The sequence below is a fragment of the Scheffersomyces coipomensis genome (genome assembly GCF_036884675.1).
Source record: "Scheffersomyces coipomensis strain NRRL Y-17651 chromosome Unknown DFJ63scaffold_7, whole genome shotgun sequence".
Lineage (NCBI taxonomy): Eukaryota > Fungi > Ascomycota > Pichiomycetes > Serinales > Debaryomycetaceae > Scheffersomyces > Scheffersomyces coipomensis.
In genome coordinates, this window is record NW_027042898.1 from 342369 (window position 1) to 361838 (window position 19470).

Genomic DNA, 19470 nt, shown 5'->3' on the forward strand with positions numbered 1-19470 from the left:
AATAGAATAGAAAGACAAAAAAAAAAAAGAAAAGGTTAAAATTTTTACTCTATTTAGGGATAGAGATCTTCATCCATCATTTTCATCAACCATATACTAAACCATCATCGTCTAATCCATCTATCAGACCTATTTGCTATTCTCCCCCACCCTCTAGTCATATCTATACATCCGAACCTGAAGTAACAGCTGAAGTAATCAACTATCACAGCCTCCCCAGACTCCATTGATTTGAATTGCGTGTACAATTTTGGTCTACCTTTTTTTTTTTGTCCCGTATCGATTTATACTCAGACTACCATAACCAAAGCATTATATGATTAGTGATTGAATAGTGATTAGAGTGAATCCAATAACATGCGTCCGATCTATTTCCTAATAGGTGTAATATCTATATTCATATCGTTGATATATGGGTCACCCCGACTAGAGAAGATCACCACTCAATACTTACCAAATACCAATAATCGAATAAATCATCAACAGAATGCATATCAATATCATACACAGCCTCCAACAGTAAGGAATCCAAATCAAGAAACTACACAACAACATCAAACTACTACAAGGAAAGATTCATTAGTGCCATTGGATTTAAGATCGATTGAAGATTGTAAACTTACCGATCAATTACTAATCAGTGATATTGATGGGAATTTACATGGAGTAGAAAGAAATAGTGGTGCTTTATTATGGACTTTACCCATTGAAGATCCATTAGTCAAGATTCAAACCAATAATACATTCGATAGCTCAAGCAGTCAATCCAATATCCTTTGGTTTGTAGAACCTTATCAAGATGGTTCGTTATATTATTTCACTCCTAAATTTGGTTTGAATAAATTACCAACCAGTATCAAAGATTTAGTACTTGAATCTCCTTTTTCATTAAGTGGTGATGATAAAATATACACAGGTACAAGAAAAACTTCATTATATACCATTAATATCTTTACAGGTGAGATTGTAAGTTCATTTGGTAATAATATTCCTGAACATTGTCCAGTTCCAAATAGTCATTATCAAAATGCAAGAACTATGAATAGTAATATCGATGATACCATCATGATTGGTAAAACAACTTATGAATTATCAATCTATTCCAAATTAAATACTAATATTGTTTGGAATGTTACATATTCCCAATGGGGACCAAATAATATTGATAATGATTTAATCATGCAAAATCAACAAAGTTTGGATGAATTATATTTCACTCCATTCCATGATAAATCATTATTAGCTATTAATAAAAACTTGGGCACTCCAGTTTGGATTAGTAAATTACCATCATTAGCTGTAAGTGTATTTGATGTATTTAATAATTTAAAGACTTCAGAATATGTTATACTACCACATCCATTAAAGGTTTTAAATGATTTACAAATTCAAATAGATGATGAATCATTTTCGAATAATAATGATTTGGTATTTATCAATAAAACTGCTAATAGTGATGAATGGTTTGCCATGAGTTTTAATAACTATCCAACTTTGATTAAGAGTGCTCCTGTTTCAAAATATCAACTTTCACTTTATAAACTCTATAACAATCTCGTTGACATTGAAACTATTGATTATTTAAAGAACTTTCAATTATTGACTAGTCCAAAAAATGAAGTTGAATCATTAATTAATGGCATTCATAAATGTTTCCCCTTGTCAAGTCATACATCTTATCAACCAAGTTCAAGATTCGATATCGAAGATCATTCTATTAAACAAATTGGTGATGGGTCAGATTTTGACATTGATTATCATGACAGTAATCACCATAGTACAGGTAAAAGTCAACAAATCTTGGATAATCCAAATAAACTTATTGATGGTATAAAATTCCCAGATGGAACTCCAACTCCAGGTTATGATTTAATGGTTGTGGATCAATCTCGTGAATTACTTGAGCCTACATACCAGTACGATGAATTAATGGCCAGTGCACATTCCTCAAATAGTCTATTTGCTGGTGGTATTATACGAAGAATTTTTGAAGATTTGGTCGTGTTGTCCGTACTTTTTGTCCTCTTAATGACATTTGGTAAATCTTCTAAATATGTCATCGCCATTCAAAAGTTATTGTTTGAGAGAGGAATTGAAGTCGATGATGAAGAAGAGGAAATTGAAGAAGAGGAATTACATAATGATGAAATGAAAAAAGACAATACAAGTACTGTTAAATCCTACGAAGTTTCCAGTTCAGATTCTTCAAATGATAAATTCATGAATGACGTTACGAAGCTTTCCACCAGTAGATCTATCAAAAAGGTAACTATAGTAGAACCGAATGAATCTTTAGAGAAAGAAGAAGCTGAACCAGGACATGATATAGCCAAAGTTGAAGTTTTAACAGAAGATTTTGAATTGGTAGATAAAATCGAAGGTGAAGAAGAAGAAGAAGTCGCCACAAAGAAGAAAAGAAAGAGAGGTAGTAGAGGTGGTAAAAGGGGTGGAAGACATATCAATAAGAATAATTCGAATAATGAAAACAATGACTCAAATGAAACTGCAAATACTGAAAATGATGATGATGATACTAATGCTGCAGAAGAAGAAATTATAACCACTCAAAGTTTAGTTAAAAGTTCAAGTGCTCCTATTAAGATTCCTATTAAGAAATTACAAATTGAAAATAACTTAATCATTTCTGATAAAATTTTAGGTTATGGTTCTCATGGTACTATAGTTTATAAAGGTACATTTGAAAATAGACCGGTGGCAGTTAAAAGAATGTTATTAGACTTTTATGATGTTGCAAACCACGAAGTTAGATTATTACAAGAAAGTGACGATCATCCAAATGTAATAAGATATTTCTGCTCCCAATCTAGTCAAACTGAAAAATTCTTATATATCGCCTTGGAGTTATGTCTATGCTCTTTGGAAGATATTATTGAAAAACCTAAAAAGTCATTAGTCCAACAACATTTAAGTATCGTCAATGTTAATGATGTTTTACATCAATTAGCCAGTGGATTACATTACTTACACTCCTTAAAGATTGTACATAGAGACTTGAAACCTCAAAATATTTTGGTAGCTGATGCCAAGAAAACCAATAATCGTTCAACTAAATCGTCGTCAACTGTTAAACTTAGTCAACAAGAAGAAGAGAATAATGTTAGGTTATTAATATCTGATTTTGGATTATGTAAGAAATTAGATAATGATCAATCTTCATTTAGAGCAACCACTCAACATGCCGCCCTGGGAACTTCTGGATGGAGAGCTCCAGAATTATTATTAAATCATGATTTATCAGAAATATCACCGGATACAATTTCATCAATTGGATCAAATACCGTTAATAGTGGTACTGCTGCTTCTACATCTTCAACACTTACTGGGGGTAAGAGGTTAACCAAAGCTATTGATATTTTCTCTTTGGGATGTGTATTCTTCTATATATTATCAGGAGGAAGTCATCCATTTGGAGATAGATATTTACGTGAAGGTAATATCATTAAAGGAGAATATGATTTATCATTGTTGGCTACCAAATGTCCTAAAGATAGTCATGAAGCTGAAGATCTTGTTTCTCTGATGATAACGGCTAATCCAAATAAGAGACCTAACACTTCCAAGATATTGAGACATCCATTATTTTGGTCTACAAATAAGAAATTGGAATTTTTATTGAAAGTCAGTGATAGATTTGAGATTGAAATACGTGATCCTCCAAGTCCTTTATTACAAAAACTAGAAGAGAGGGCCATTACTATACATGGAGGTGATTGGCATCTGAAATTTGACGCTGAATTCTTAGATAATCTTGGAAAATATAGAAAATATCATACTGAAAAATTAATGGATTTATTGAGAGCATTTAGAAATAAATACCATCATTATAATGAAATCCCAGAAAATTTACAAAAACAAATGAGTCCTTTACCAGATGGATTCTATCAATACTTTAATGAAAAGTTCCCTAACTTGTTAATGGAGGTATATTTCTTAATTGAAGAAAACTTATCTGAAGAACACCTTTTCAAAGATTTTTATTGAAACAATATCATAGTATGACGAAATTATAAAAAACAAACAAACTTACAAAAAAACTACAAAACATTTACTTGTTATGATGATGCATATGAAATAATTTAATTACAATTCTTCCTTCTTTTAGAATCCCGATAAAACCATCATAAACTAACAAAAACAATAGTCGGCGAATGGGATTCTTTAACTTTTTACTACAACTTATTCAATTTTGAAACGCATTTTTTTTTTTTTAATCTTACATTGCTTCAGTTCTATTATTATCATATAAATACTATTATGTCTAATGTCATACATTAGTTTTATTTACAAATATATATCCTTATAAATTTAAATTCTTATTTTGTAGAGTTTTTCTTTTTGGAAAGCTTTGGTTTAGTGACTTTATTGTTTGTCTTTGATTTAGTCTTTTTCATTGGGGCTGATGATTTAGCCTCAATCTTGGAGTCTTCTTCTTTCACATCATCATCATCATCGTCACTTTGACTATTAAACTTGGTATGTGTACCCTTAAAATTTGATGCACTGATAGCAGGAGAAGATAAACTGTTAGGCACGGCTTGACCACCACTATTCTTAAACCCTAACGTATTCTGTAAGAACTGTTTAGCCTTTTCATTTTCTTCCTTTTGTTGAGTATCACTGGTTTCAACATTATCTTGTAAATCTTTAAATCGTTTCATGAATTGTTTTATTCTTCCCAATTCCTTCATAATAGGATGTGAATCGGTCTTAACCCCAAGGGACTTGATATAGGCAAACAATACCGATATCACAGTATATGTGAAATCATTATAAAGCTTTATCTTTTCTATTGGATCATTGTTACTAACATTTCGAGCTACTAGTTCATGTAATGATTGTTTTAGTATTGGTTCTAAGGAAGATTCTAGTTGTGCTGTACTTGAGTCTAACGACTTTATGAAAAGTTTAATATTCTCTATATTTTCCATGATGACGTATTATACCTCTTATGATCTTGTCGTGGGATGCTATTAGACTAGTGGATGAAGATATGTTTTAGCGTTTACGCTTGATATTTTTAGGTCAGATTTTTGAGATGCTCATTTAATTTTTTTTTCTGGTAACTTTTTATGATATCTGCAAAATCATATACTTAAGACATCAAATTTGATATAGAACCAGAGCAAGATGGCAGGCCCTAGAAAGAATAGAGATATATTAACCGGTGGTAAAAGGTATGCTGAGAAAGCTGCCAAGAAACATGCTGTTGATGAAGTCGTGTTTGATAAAGATTCAAGAGAAGAGTATTTAACTGGGTTTCATAAAAGAAAATTACAAAGACAAAAGAAAGCTCAAGAATATATAAAAGAACAAGAAAGGATAGCTAGAGTTGATGAAAGAAAGAAGATGAGAGATGAGAGAAAGAAGGATTTGGAAAATCAATTAAAGCAATTTCAAGAAACTGTTAAGAAGATATCGACATTGGATGATTCTGATGATGAGGAAGAGAAGGTTGAAAAAGAAGAATGGAAAGGATTTAAAGGAGAACAAGCAGAAGAAAGTGCTGATGATAACGATGACGACGATGATGAAGAAGAAGAGAAACCAGTTTCTAAAGGTTCTGCAGCCAAACCACTCAAGGGAATATTACATCATACAGAAATATACACTATTGACAAAGATGAACCCGTTTACGCATACAATCCTAATAATGGTAATGCCATAATAGATGACGAGACTGAAGTTGTGGTTGAATCATTGGATAATCCAGCTATAGTGAGTGCCCAAGAAGCTAGTTTAGCTGCCATTGCCAAATTAAATAATGTTAATCTTGAAAAATCAGAAGAGATATTAGAAAAGACCATCCATAAAGCTCAAAATTATGCTAAAGTGGTACAGAATTATGAAAAGAAACAACATCCACAAAAGAAGAAGAAGTTCAGATATCTTACCAAAGGTGAAAGAAGAGAAAATACCAGAAAGGAAAGATATAAAGGTAACTCAAAGAAAGAAAGATCCAAAGATAAAGCTAAGGATAAAGGAAGTAAAGATAGAAAGGGTAAAAAGTGATGTAACTATAGAATTCATTTTTCTCAAGTAATCATAGCATTGTGAAGTATGTATTAAACCACTAATATATTTATTATCATTAGAATAACTGATGTAGAGCCATACCTTGATATAATACCTATTGGTTATATTGCAAACATCAAATCCGGGTAAATTCTCATAAATTGTGAGGATTTTGAAATTTTTTTTTCATCTCATTACCACTATAAATTTTTTTCCATAATATAAATTGGATTTACTTCTTCTTCTTCCTTCCTTTCTTCATCAACAACAACTATTAAAGAGTTGTGTACGATATATCATTGATATATATACGTATAATGAGTATGTTAATCCAACCAATCTATATGAATGCATGAATTAATGGAATCTTTATATTATTATGATGACAAGCTGTCGCCCCAAACGGAGGCTCCTATTCAGGACTATGACCGATTCGATTCAATGCCAAACACACTGAAAATTCTGATGTATAATATAAAGAAGTTCATTAATTGAAAGTATTCAACTTTGAAATCATTTTAGACCTTGTTTAACTAACATTTTATGAAATTAGGAATGACTGAATTGTTTTGATATGCAAAATTTTTGTACTATCCACTTACTGTAAAGTGAATCATTCTAGAGAGGACTTTAGTTGATTAACTTTCCAGAGTGTTGTGGTTTATTTCTTCCCATTATATTGTGTATATATTCATCAATGGTTTTCTATTGTTCTCTATGTATACGTACCTTTTAATATATTGATTGTTCTTATTTCAATATTACCAATTTAAACCTAGCGGTCCAAAAGGATGATTTGAAAGGATAGTTAATGGCTAATGATGTTTCCATGCTAATCATGAATACTTCTGATTAAAACATACTTAAATCGTGCTCTTTTCCAAAGAGGAAAGACACGTCTGAAGCCTTAATTTTACTTGATATCATCTTTTTGGAACCCACTTACAAATTTAAATTCTCTTTATTCCTCATAGTAGTCATCAATGTGAACTATTATTTATTCGATTCTACGTCCCTGCTTTAGATATTCATCCCACTGATTGATTCAAATCAAGTTGATTCAATTTGGCTGTAAATTCAAAAATTTGTGCTGTAAAAATGACACGCAAAAATAAATTTTGGCTGCGTGTACGTAAACAATCGATGTCAATGAAATTTATTTGAACACAGTTACAACAATAGATAGTTTGAACTAGATACGCCCTATCGAATAAGAGGAGTTACTCCTAATTCATACCTCGATTGACTAGAGAATACAGAGTATTATATTATACCGTCTTCCAAACCCCAGAAAAGACGTGATATTCATTCGTTTGTGATCTTTCAGTTATAAGATCTCATCTTAGCAACATAATCATCAACATCATTCATTTATAGAAGACAACTTGTCACCATCATCATATCAGCAACATCATCATCATACTATGGAACAGGAAATTGATTTTGAAACTCCTACCCATGAGCTTTTATTCGATGATTTGATACCGTTACCATTCAAAATCTTATTCATAATACAATTTGGTACCTTTTTATGGTTCTTATTGGTTTACTTATTATACAATTTCACCAACATTAATGTATTAAGATTATTGGATTTATCCTATAATAGTCATAATTATTCCCAACTAGATGGTGAAACCACTATTAATAATAATGGTAAACCTGTGAATGCCAATCATAATCTTGATGCATCATCAGGAGAATTCAAGACTAATTTACCACCTGATTTTAAAGAGAATCATTTATTATTAAATGGTATTTGGAATAATTTAAAAGCCATTACTTTAATAAATTTCTTAACTTGGTCATTATTTAAATTTGTTCAATACTTTTATGAACAACCTATTGAACATGATAGGAAAAAGACTATTTTAACGGAAATGTTAACACCATTATATTATATTTTACCAATTTCAGCATTTTCATATTTATTTTATAGATTATTTTATAAATCCAGAGTTTCAGCATTAAATCATAAAGGCCAAATTAGAATTTATACTACTATGACCAGAATTTTAGTGGGTGGAATCAACTCAGTTTCTATGAGAACAAATGATATTTTGATTTCAGATTCTTTAACATCTTATGCTAAAGTTGGAAATGATTTTGGACTTTTCTTTTGGAATTATTATTATTCAGATGAAGTAAGTTATAATATTCAATTAGAATTTGTTATATTATGTATTCCAACTTTCATTAGAATCAAACAATGTTGGTGTGAATTTAAAATCTCAAGAAAATCTCAACATTTATTAAATTTATTAAAATATACTACTGCATTAGGTCCATTACTTATCAATCTCCTTATTAAATATCATCTTACTTCAGCTAAGAATGTCGATGATGATGATTTAATCCAACAAGCCTTATTAAAAAGAGTTGAATCATTAAATACATGGTGGTATTTCTTTTCATTTATAAATTCAGCTTATTCATTCATATGGGATGTGAAGATGGATTGGAATTTAGAATTATTTGATTCAATTATTAATCCTCGTAAGCCTTTTCATATGCTTAGAGATTCATTGGCATTTAAATTCACTGGTATTTATATCTTCATTATTATATTTGATTTCTTGTTTCGATTCGTTTGGGTTTTGAAATTATTTATTATAACTGATAAACATGAAAGTCAAACTAATTTACATGTTTTCTCCACATTTTTATTTGGATATGATGTATTTTCGTTTGGTTATACTGTTTTAGAAACGATTGAAATCATCAGAAGATGGTTATGGTGTTTTTTAAAATTAGAATCAGATTGGGTTAAATTAGATGCTGTGAATTATATAGATATTGAATTAGCATCTTCCTCGAATAAGAGAGATATATAACAGGTCTTCTACAAATGATCAACAGTTTGATATAATTGAATATCATTCATTTATTTAATGTAACTTTATAAAAACAAATATACATAATTATATATATAAACGATATTAACAACAAGAATATGCAAGTAACTTAAAAAGGGAGGTGGAATAAAAGATAATGTACTGTGAATGAACTGAATTGAAAATGAAATGTACTGTGATTGAGATGTGATTATAATGCAGGGAAGTAGATAAATGATTGGTTAAATCATTTACTATCAAGCCATTTTTGAGCAGCATTTCTCCAAGCTAAATCAGCTTTTGGACTTATTCTATTTTCACTGAGCCATTTATATTTCAAAGGAGATTTGATGGTGATGTAAATCACAGCAACGGAACTCATGGTTGCAATAGCTGCAATACTCAATGGTTTAATATGGGCCATCTTTAATAGTTGTTAAGGTTGTATAGTTGTATAGTTGTAGCTTCTTCTTTACCACTGGTTGGTTCATCCAAACTTATTTTGGTTTTACTTTGGGTTTATTGGTGAGAATATTTCTTGTGGGAAAAGTACACGACTTCTTCTTAAAATTTTTGTTGTCACAAAATTTATACAGTGAAAAAAAAAAAATTGGTAACGAAAAATCTTCAAGATCATAAGACCATAACCAATTCAAAGTTCAATCATTATCCATCATATCTTACCATCACATACACATTCAGGAAGATGTTGAGGAGGCTGATGATAGTGAAGGATTTAGCCAGAGTGTCGAGACTCAGAGGATTAATGTCCATTCCTCAACCTCGTCATTATAGTCAACCTTCAAAAGCAGTTAATCAACAAATTAATTTACAGCATTATGAAAATTTGAATCAATCAACAAGTTCATTTCAAGCCAAATATGATAATATACAAGATTATGGAAGTTATAAACATAATGTGTTCACTCATAGATTACCTGAATCAACTGCATCTCAATCACCACCATTGGTTGCTTTACATTCTCGATTAAATTTATCATCCCAATATTCATTATCAACTTTATCTCAAGCTTTAAATTTAAATAAATTTGATGATGGTTTAGCTAATAATTATGGATTGAATATCTTAGGAAAGAATCTTTTATCATATTATGTCAGTGAATATTTATTAGTTAAATATCCTAGATTACCTATGCCAATTCATAATGTTGCAGTTGATTCATTAATGGGATCAAAAGCATTATATCAAATTGGGAAAATTTGGGGGATTGAAGTTGATAAATCTTCAAAATTAGATAAATATTTAAGTCAAGAATCTGAATTTTTAAAATATGGGAAATTAAGATATTTAACTGAAGAAAGATTAGATAATAATGAAGCAGAATCTGGAGTTTATGAATTATCTTCTGAAGAAATCACCAATTTAAAATCTAATAATAATACTGCATCATCATCATCATTCATATCTGATGAAGTTGAAGCTTATGGTTCAGCTGTCAGAGCCATCATTGGGGGATTATATACTCATCAAGGTGAAGAAATCACCAAACAATTTATTCAAGATCATATATTATCAAGAAAATTATTACTTGAGAATATGTTTGAATTCAGTCAACCAACCAGAGAATTGGTTAGATTATGTGATAAATTGAATTTCCAAGATCCAATAGATATTAGATTAATTGCTGAAACTGGTAGATTATCATCTCATGCTATTTATGTGGTTGGTGTATTTTGTGGAGTAGAAAAACTAGGTGAAGGAGTTGGATCATCAATGAATGAAGCTAAAACTAGAGCTGTGGTTAATGCTTTGATGAGTTATTATTTATATTCTCCTATTGATAATGAAGGTAATGAAGTTAAAGTACCAAGTGATAAAGATTATAAATATCTTGATGGTATAGTTGGTCTTGGAGATGTTGCTATTTAAGCAAGATATTACAAAGACGAAACTCATGTTTATAACATAATAGACTAATTTTTTTTATTATTATTATTATTCTGTACATATTAGATTATATATATAAAAACTCATTACATGTATATATATAAAAGAAAGAAAGAAAGAAAGAAAGAAAGAAACAAGAAGAAGAAACAAAATTTGACGTAGAATCAATTAAAACGTATCACGAGAAAGAAATATAACTTACTTATTTACCACAAGCACCATTGGTAGCATTATAAGCAATGGCTTTATCTAAAGATTTGAAACATCTAGTTTGAGCTGGATTTGGAACCATATTCTTTAAGGCAACAGAAGAATCTTGAATTCTTTCAACATCTAAAACACATGAATAGAAAGTAGCATCTGATGAACAATTGTTTGGATTTTCATAAGAAACAAATTCAAAAACACATTGAGAAATACCAAATTGTTGTTGTTGATTGAAACATTCACCACTTGTATTTTCAATTTCTCTAGTGAATAAAGCTTTTGAATCATGTTGATAATAAGCTTCATTATCATAATCTCTTTTGTATAAACCAGTTTGTTGAATTTCTTGAGTATTTAAATTGATTTTAATGATTTCACCATTAGAATGAATAGAGTTAATCACAGTATATTCTTCAGGATCTTGTTCAGCTTCTAATTCAGCTAAATGTTGAAGAACTAAATCAGTAGGGGGTAAAATAGCAAATCCATCTTCATCTCTAAGTAAATCAAATGAATTGACTACAGTGGTTAAGGATAAACCAATAGCAGCAAGAAGATTTAAAGAAACCATTGTAATTGATTATAAAAGTTAAACGTTAACTTTGAGCTTAATGAATTTCAAAAACAAAGGTTTATGAATAAAAAAATTTTCCAAAGGGGGATAAATTAAATTAGTTTTATATATGAGACAGAGGAAAAAATAATTTACTGATCTTTTTGATAATTTTTATCTTTTCCATAATTTTTTAATGTTTAATTTCCGATGTATGAGGAGTGAGTATTTGTTAGAGGAATTCTTTAATTTAATTGGTTTAGAGATTTCTATAAGGTTACATTTTATAAAAGCCTGCTTTTACATATGATGCTATAATTGGTTTGACTTTATAGTATTTCCTTTTATATATCTACGTAATGTATACACATACTATAAACTAGTAAGTATTATGATATCTCTAGATAAATTTAATGGATAAGAAGTTTAAATACTATACCAAGAAATATCCTTACCATCTTCAATTATGTCAAATAGTTAGAGTTGTTTTTGTACAAACAAAATTATTTTTCTTGTCATAATGGTTTGTCGAAAAATGGTTATGTCATGTCGAAAACAAGTTTGATGAAGCAGAAATGACACAAATTGAAAATAATGCGACAAATCAATCAGTTATGACAAGGACAATTTTGTAACTAAATGGTTCTACCTTTGATTGCAAATGATAATAAGTTATTATCGTTTATCAGTGTATGATTTTGAATCCATTTAGTCGATTGATAGATTGAAATCAATCAATCAATCAATCAAGTTATCAATTACTCAAACAAGTTGATAATCATATTATCAATGCCGTTCTATCTATGGTCTATCAGGTACTTTTTGCATACAAGATTCTTGCAACATGAGCGCAATTTTATTATTAGAGTAAATAAAACCATCATTTCATTGTTTGACATGATTAAACTTGCTTAAATAAGTAGTATTAGAGTTCTGAAAGTTGGAGTTTTATAGATTCTTACAGTCAAGTCACTAATAAGTTTTACATTTCAAACAATTTGGCAGAAAATGGAGATGAATTGATAAATTATCTAAAATCACTTTAACTTTACACTCGTTTCCTCAAATTAAATCTAAGTCACTCCAAATAGAAGGTAATACTATATTATAACAACTCCATTCACCTATATCCCTTCAATTGATCAATTGGTGGTAAACATCCCATCTATATCTCTTCTTCTCTATCAAATACTAACTATTGTTACACTCATCGCGAAAGCCCTGCCATACAGACAAACAAAAATCAGAGTCAAAATAATTTAACTACTAATAAAAAATAAAAATTTTTTTTCTTAGTATCAGAAAAGCTTGCACCAGATTCAACCTGAAAATAGTATTGAAATTTAACCATAACTAGGATTCATCTCTTCTCTTTTCCTTTTAGTTTCTAATTTCTAGTTTCTAGTATTCAACTCAACAACGACAACAGCTTAACTAGCTAAGTTTATACTCTAGCCGTTAAGTCAACTCAAAGTCAAACAAAACAACGACAAACAACAACAATTAATATGTCTTTTGATCAATTAAACATTCTTGTCATTGGTAATGGAGGTAGAGAACATGCTATTGTTTGGAAATTGATTCAATCTCCAACCGTAGCCAAGATCTACGTGGCCCCAGGTAATGGTGGTACTTCATCTACTAATGATAAAATCATTAATGTTCCTGAATTATCATCATCTCCAAAAGATTTTTCAAAATTACAATCATTTGCAGTAGATCATCACATCAATTTAGTTATTCCTGGTCCTGAACAACCTTTAGTTGATGGTATTACTACCATTTTTCAAAAAGTTGGTATTCCAGTATTTGGACCATCTCAAAAGGCTGCTCTTATGGAAGGTTCAAAAGCTCATTCTAAATTATTTATGGAAAGACATCAAATTCCAACTGCTAGTTTTAAGAATTTCACTAATGTAGAAGATGCTAAAGCTCACATTGAATCAATTGATTATAAAATCGTTTTAAAAGCCGATGGTATCGCTGCTGGTAAAGGTGTTTTAATTCCAGAAACTAAAGAAGAAGCTTTACAAGGATTAAATGAAATCATGGTTCAAAAGAATTTTGGTGATGCTGGTAATGAAATTGTTATTGAAGAATTCTTACAAGGTGATGAATTAAGTATTTTAACCATCACTGATGGTTATTCATTCTTTAATTTACCTGCTGCTCAAGATCATAAACGTATTGGTGATGGTGATAAAGGATTAAATACTGGTGGTATGGGTGCTTATGCTCCTGCACCAATTGCAACTGCTAAAATCTTAACTAAAATTGATGAATTAATTATTAAACCAACCATTGATGGTATGAGAAAAGATGGTTATCCAATGAATGGGATTTTATTCACTGGTATAATGTTAAATTCTAAAAATGAACCAAAAGTTTTAGAATATAATGTTAGATTCGGTGATCCAGAAACTCAAACTGTTTTACCTTTATTATCTGATGATACTGATTTAGCTCAAGTTATGTTAGCTTGTGCTGAACATAGATTAGATTCAACCATCATTAAAATTAAACCAAATATGTTTTCCACTACCGTTGTAATGGCTGCAGGTGGATATCCTGAATCATATAAAAAAGGTGATGAAATTAAAATTAAAACTCCTTTACCAGCTGATACTTTCATTTTCCATGCTGGTACTACTACTACTAAAGATAATAAAATCGTTACTGCTGGAGGTAGAGTTATTGCTGCTACTGCCATTGCTTCCACCATAAAGGAATCAGTTGATAAAGCCTATATCGGAGTTGACCATGTTTCATTCCAAGATAAATATAATAGAAAAGATATTGCTCACAAAGCTTTCCGTGATGAAAATAAATCAGTAAGTGGTGTAACTTATGCTGAAGCTGGTGTTTCCGTTGATAATGGTAATTTATTAGTTGATCAGATCAAAGCTAAAGTGAAATCAACTGCTAGACCAGGTGCCGATTCCGATATTGGTGGTTTTGGAGGTGTATTTGATTTATTAAAAGCTGGTTATAAAACCGATGATACTTTATTAGTGGCTGCTACTGATGGGGTTGGTACTAAATTAAGAATTGCTCAAATTATGAATATTCATGATACAGTTGGTATTGATTTAGTAGCTATGAATGTTAATGATTTAGTGGTTCAAGGTGCTGAACCATTAATCTTTTTAGATTATTTTGCTACTGGTAAATTAGATATTGAAGTAGCAGCTAAATTCGTTAGTGGGGTTGCTGATGGTTGTATTCAAGCTGGATGTGCTTTAGTTGGAGGTGAAACTTCAGAAATGCCAGGTATGTATGATGAAGGTCATTATGATACCAATGGTACTGCTGTTGGAGCTTTAAATAGACATAAAATTTTACCTAATATTGCTGGTATGAAATCAGGTAATGTTTTAATTGGGGTTAAATCTGATGGGGTTCATTCAAATGGATTTTCATTAGTTAGACATATTATTGAAAAATCGGATAATTATGATTATAAATCAATTGCACCATGGACTAACTCTGGTAAAACTATTGGTGAAGAATTATTAGTTCCAACTAAAATTTATGTTAAACAATTTTTACCATCAATTAATCAAGATTTATTATTAGGGTTAGCTCATATTACTGGTGGTGGTTTAGTAGAAAACATTCCAAGAGCTTTACCAAAGAATTTACAAGCTAAAGTTGATATTAGTAAATGGGAAGTTCCAAGTATTTTCAAATGGTTTGGAAAACAAGGTAATGTTCCATATGAAGATATTTTAAAGACTTTCAATTTAGGAGTTGGTATGGTTTTAATTGTTGAATCTCACAATGTTGAAAAAGTGATACATAACTTAACTTCAGAAGGTGAAGAAGCCATTGTTATTGGTGAATTAGTTGAAAAGGTTAATTCAAGTGATCCAGGATGTATTGTAGAAAACATCGAAGGTTTATATTAAGTTATTTGAGTGTTTCATTCTTTCCCCCATTGTACATTATTATTATTATTATTAAACCAGAATTACTTATATAAAACATGAAAAATCATTAAATAGTTGGTAAAGTATATATTAAAACGACGTTTGCATTTTTTAGAACTATTTCTATTTAAACTTATCTATTGAATTTCCAAATCGGGATAATGTCGCGGCGCTTAGAATGTCGCTGGACGACACATCACGTGAATGGTGCAAATTCAAAAAAAATGTATTTCGCATCCACAACTAAGACAAATTAAAACAGAAATCTCCTCATAACTGATTTAGTGTAAGGTAAAGTAAATTGATACCTAATTAAGCAAATATTTACCGTATCATTTAAAGATGAATAGATTTGATTGATTGAATAAGTTACTAGCCATCAGATGCTATTTCATAGGTCATTATTATTACGATGGATTATTATGATTATTATTTATTTTAATTTAAATTTTAACATAGCATAGAATCAGCCAAAAAAAAATATAATTATAATTAATAATCAAAAATAGAGTTTAGCCATGGATGGTTACTGCATGAATGACATTATTATTGATTTAGTGAACAAAAGGTATAATGAATCGTGATGTTACGAATATGAGTAGTATTTAGTTGTAGATATTATTCAGAGCTAAGAATAAATAGTATTATGCAGTGAGAAAATTTTGAGTTTAGGGGTAACGTTGTAGTGATAGCGAGGAGAAAAATAACGGTGCGAAATTAAAATTGTCAGTAAATAGGGAGAAGAAGGAGGAAGAGGAGGACGAAGGAGAGGGAGAGATAAAGCGATGGATGGAATCATTGTTAGCCGGTGTATAGTTGATCTCTCTCTAAACTCCATCAACCGCTCAGTAAAACTAAATAGTTTCATAGTACGATTTCTTTTGAGTCAACCTATTTAAATTTGAAGCGGCTAATAAATTTCCTTTCCTGATTCCGTTAATTTTTTTTATTTATTTTAGTATTACTAATTGTCACCACTTGACAAGATAATATAATAATTCAGCCTTTCCCCCATCTTTTCTTTTTCTGGTTAAGAATTGATATTATTATCATCATCATCATCTATTGCATTACTAGTTCAATTGCTGTATATATACAATCGATCATTCATTGTTGTAGAGAGACAAATCTGATAGTTAGATAGATAGAAGTAGGGATAGAGCAATTATATCTAATCTGATATCTCATCCATCAAATAACTCATTAACTTCATTCATTTTCAGTCAAATTTCAACTTTTTCATTTCATTCCATTCAACAGCTACACAGTTACAATCACAACACTACGTCCTAACATACCGGTTTAAACCTTTAAACTCAAGTTGTGGATCACTGTAAATTAATTTTAAATTAATTAATACATTAAAGACCACAAAAAGGGCTTCCGCTATTTAAAAAAAAAAGAAATTTTTTTTACGACCCATCCTTCCTGGCTTTCTGCTAAAAGTTTAAAAAAGCGTCTGTGAAATAAATAAAATCTCTAATCTGATAGTTTCACCAACTTTCACTTTCCATCCTTCATTTCATTTCATTTCACTTCTTCACTGTTCCAGTGACTCACATCCTAATCTATCTTTTTCATCACAACCTAAATGGGTTTATTATCATTAGGAACTCCATTAGATTGGCATGATTCAAAGAAATATAATGATCATGTACGTGAGAATGGTATAACTCAATTAATCAATATCTTTAAACAACATGGTCCCACTAGAACTAATGATACTTTCTTATGGGGGGATGAAGTTGAATATATGTTAGTCACCATTGATGATGAAAAAAAATGGGCCAGATTAACCATTGATAAAGATCATATCTTGGATGATTTAAATGATCCTCAAAAATCCTTACATAAATCTGTTGATAATAATGTCTTGTTCCATCCTGAATATGGTAGATTCATGATTGAAGCTACTCCTGCTAAACCTTATAATGGTAATAGTTTGGCAGATTATGTTTATGTGGAAGAAAATATGATTAAAAGAAGAATTGTAAGTCAACTGGAATTACCATCAAATATTAAACCAATCACTTTGACAACTTTCCCAAGAATGGGATGTAATATCTTTACTTCTCCATCTGCCAAACCCATTGGTCCTGCATCTCAATCATTATTCTTACCTGATGAAATCATTAATCGTCATGTTAGATTTCCAACTTTAACCGCCAATATTAGAAAAAGAAGAGGTTGTAAAGTTGCTATCAATTTACCAATGTATCCTGATATTAATACCAAGTTACTTGATGATTCTATCCCAAAGAGTCGTGATTTATTCAAAAGTGATCATGAACCATTCATAGGTGCATCTAAACCAGGTCATGTTTATATGGATTCAATGGGATTCGGTATGGGTTCATCATGTTTACAAATCACCATGCAAGGTAAAAACATTGAAGAAGCAAGATATCTTTATGATTCATTAGCTGCTATAACTGCCATCATGTTAAGTTTATCAGCTGCTGCTCCAATCTTTAAAGGTTTTCTTGTTAATCAAGATGTAAGATGGAATGTGGTAAGTGGTGCAGTTGATGATCGTACTTTTATTGAAAGAAATATTGAACCATATCCTAATTATAATCTATTTGGAGGTTTAAATGTTGATTTACATTCAAAATTACCTTCCAAAACTCAATCTATAAATGAATTTGGAGATTTAAATGGTGTTTTCACTAAAGAAGGTAAACCAATTCAAAGAGTTCCAAAATCAAGATATGATTCTATTGATAGTTATTTGGCAGATGTTAATTTCTCCACTAATTATTTCAAAGATGAATATAATGATATTAATCCTCCTATTAATGAAAAAGTTTTCAATCGTTTATCTTCAAAAGAAAATCATCATTTATTTGATAAATATTTAGCCAAACATTTCGGTCATTTATTTATTCGTGATCCATTAGTATTATTCAGTGAAAGAATTAATCAAGATAATGAATTAGAAAATGATCATTTTGAAAATATCCAATCTACAAATTGGCAAACTTTAAGATTTAAACCTCCTGCATTATATACACCTGAAGAATTAGATTTTTCAAAGACTCCAGGTTGGAGAGTTGAATTTAGACCTATGGAAATTCAATTAACTGATTTTGAAAATGCTGCATATTCAAATTTTATATCTCTTTTATCAAAAGCTATCATTAAATTTAAACCAAATTTTTATATTCCTATACTGAAAATTGAATTAAATATGAAATTAGCTCATAATGTTGATTCTGTACTTGATGAGAAATTTTGGTTTAAAGCTTTAGATCAATGGAATTTAAATAATAATGATTTCATAGGATATGATTTATCATGGTTTGATCGTTTCATATATGAAGGTAATGATGAATTAGGTAAAGAAGGTGAAGTTTATATGAATGGTTATTCATTAAATGGAGCTATTATAAATAAAGTCAATTATAATAAATCAGGTCATCAATGTGCTTATTCTCCTACTCAATTAAATGGTAGTATAAGTATGGCCACTTCATCTTCATCAGGTACTATTACTCCAACTTCAAATACCATTGAATCCATTACTGATGTTGATGATGGTGGTATCACTCAAAAATATTCCATTAATGAAATCATAAATGGTACTGATAAATTCCCTGGTTTAATCAGATTAGTCATTAAAGTCATTGCCACTGATTTACTTCCAACTGATCAACTGCATCATTGTGATAGTGAAGAATTAGCTCGTAAATTAATCACTATAAAGCATTATTTATTATTAATTTCAAATAGAGCTAATGGTAAGATTCCAACCATTGCCCATTGGTTAAGATCAAAAGTGTTACAATCCCATTTATATAAACAAGATTCCAAAGTGAGTGAAGAATTAAATTATAATTTAATTAAAGATTGTGTTGAAGTGACTGATTTATCCGATAAATACTTATTAGAAGGTTTATTTGGTGAAGTTATAACTGATTATTTATTAACTTCTAATAGAACTACTACGTTATCTTAGTTTTATACAGACCCTAACTATCTATACAAATAATATACATAAACATA

At 30.0% G+C, this 19470-nt stretch overlaps 9 protein-coding genes across 9 annotated transcripts; 6 read left to right on the forward strand and 3 right to left on the reverse strand. All coding sequences in view use genetic code 12, as the record gives it.

The window, feature by feature from the left end:
• The first annotated feature begins 12 nt into the window (after nucleotides 1-12).
• Nucleotides 13-4315, forward strand: IRE1 (bifunctional endoribonuclease/protein kinase). Its single transcript, XM_064907248.1, has one exon. The coding sequence runs from the start codon at nucleotides 358-360 to the stop codon at nucleotides 4000-4002; it is 3645 nt and encodes a 1214-aa protein (XP_064760003.1). The 5' UTR covers nucleotides 13-357; the 3' UTR covers nucleotides 4003-4315.
• Nucleotides 4169-5049, reverse strand: DFJ63DRAFT_236437 (uncharacterized protein). Its single transcript, XM_064904274.1, has one exon. The coding sequence runs from the start codon at nucleotides 4947-4949 to the stop codon at nucleotides 4335-4337; it is 615 nt and encodes a 204-aa protein (XP_064760004.1). The 5' UTR covers nucleotides 4950-5049; the 3' UTR covers nucleotides 4169-4334.
• A 99-nt stretch (nucleotides 5050-5148) lies between these two features.
• DFJ63DRAFT_315295 (uncharacterized protein) lies at nucleotides 5149-6030 on the forward strand (the record flags this gene model as incomplete). The annotated part of the gene is made up of 1 exon (XM_064906522.1): nucleotides 5149-6030. One exon carries the CDS (start codon nucleotides 5149-5151, stop codon nucleotides 6028-6030), a length of 882 nt encoding a protein of 293 aa, XP_064760005.1.
• A 1427-nt stretch (nucleotides 6031-7457) lies between these two features.
• Nucleotides 7458-8867, forward strand: ERD1 (Erd1p; the record flags this gene model as incomplete). The annotated part of the gene is made up of 1 exon (XM_064908544.1): nucleotides 7458-8867. One exon carries the CDS (start codon nucleotides 7458-7460, stop codon nucleotides 8865-8867), a length of 1410 nt encoding a protein of 469 aa, XP_064760006.1.
• A 23-nt stretch (nucleotides 8868-8890) lies between these two features.
• Nucleotides 8891-9358, reverse strand: DFJ63DRAFT_343633 (uncharacterized protein; the record flags this gene model as incomplete). Its single annotated transcript, XM_064908755.1, has 2 exons — nucleotides 8891-9291; nucleotides 9344-9358. The coding sequence occupies 2 exons, from the start codon at nucleotides 9356-9358 to the stop codon at nucleotides 9115-9117; spliced, it is 192 nt and encodes a 63-aa protein (XP_064760007.1). The 3' UTR covers nucleotides 8891-9114.
• MRPL3 (mitochondrial 54S ribosomal protein mL44) lies at nucleotides 9221-10868 on the forward strand. The gene has a single exon (XM_064904278.1). The coding sequence runs from the start codon at nucleotides 9574-9576 to the stop codon at nucleotides 10756-10758; it is 1185 nt and encodes a 394-aa protein (XP_064760008.1). The 5' UTR covers nucleotides 9221-9573; the 3' UTR covers nucleotides 10759-10868.
• Nucleotides 10869-10978: 110 nt separating this feature from the next.
• On the reverse strand, nucleotides 10979-11554 carry COI1 (Coi1p; the record flags this gene model as incomplete). The annotated part of the gene is made up of 1 exon (XM_064906523.1): nucleotides 10979-11554. One exon carries the CDS (start codon nucleotides 11552-11554, stop codon nucleotides 10979-10981), a length of 576 nt encoding a protein of 191 aa, XP_064760009.1.
• A 1490-nt stretch (nucleotides 11555-13044) lies between these two features.
• On the forward strand, nucleotides 13045-15444 carry ADE5,7 (bifunctional aminoimidazole ribotide synthase/glycinamide ribotide synthase; the record flags this gene model as incomplete). The annotated part of the gene is made up of 1 exon (XM_064907538.1): nucleotides 13045-15444. The coding sequence occupies one exon, from the start codon at nucleotides 13045-13047 to the stop codon at nucleotides 15442-15444; it is 2400 nt and encodes a 799-aa protein (XP_064760010.1).
• Nucleotides 15445-17056: 1612 nt separating this feature from the next.
• GCS1 (glutamate--cysteine ligase) lies at nucleotides 17057-19423 on the forward strand (the record flags this gene model as incomplete). Its single annotated transcript, XM_064905279.1, has 2 exons — nucleotides 17057-18830; nucleotides 18951-19423. The coding sequence occupies 2 exons, from the start codon at nucleotides 17057-17059 to the stop codon at nucleotides 19421-19423; spliced, it is 2247 nt and encodes a 748-aa protein (XP_064760011.1).
• Between the last annotated feature and the right edge of the window lie 47 nt (nucleotides 19424-19470).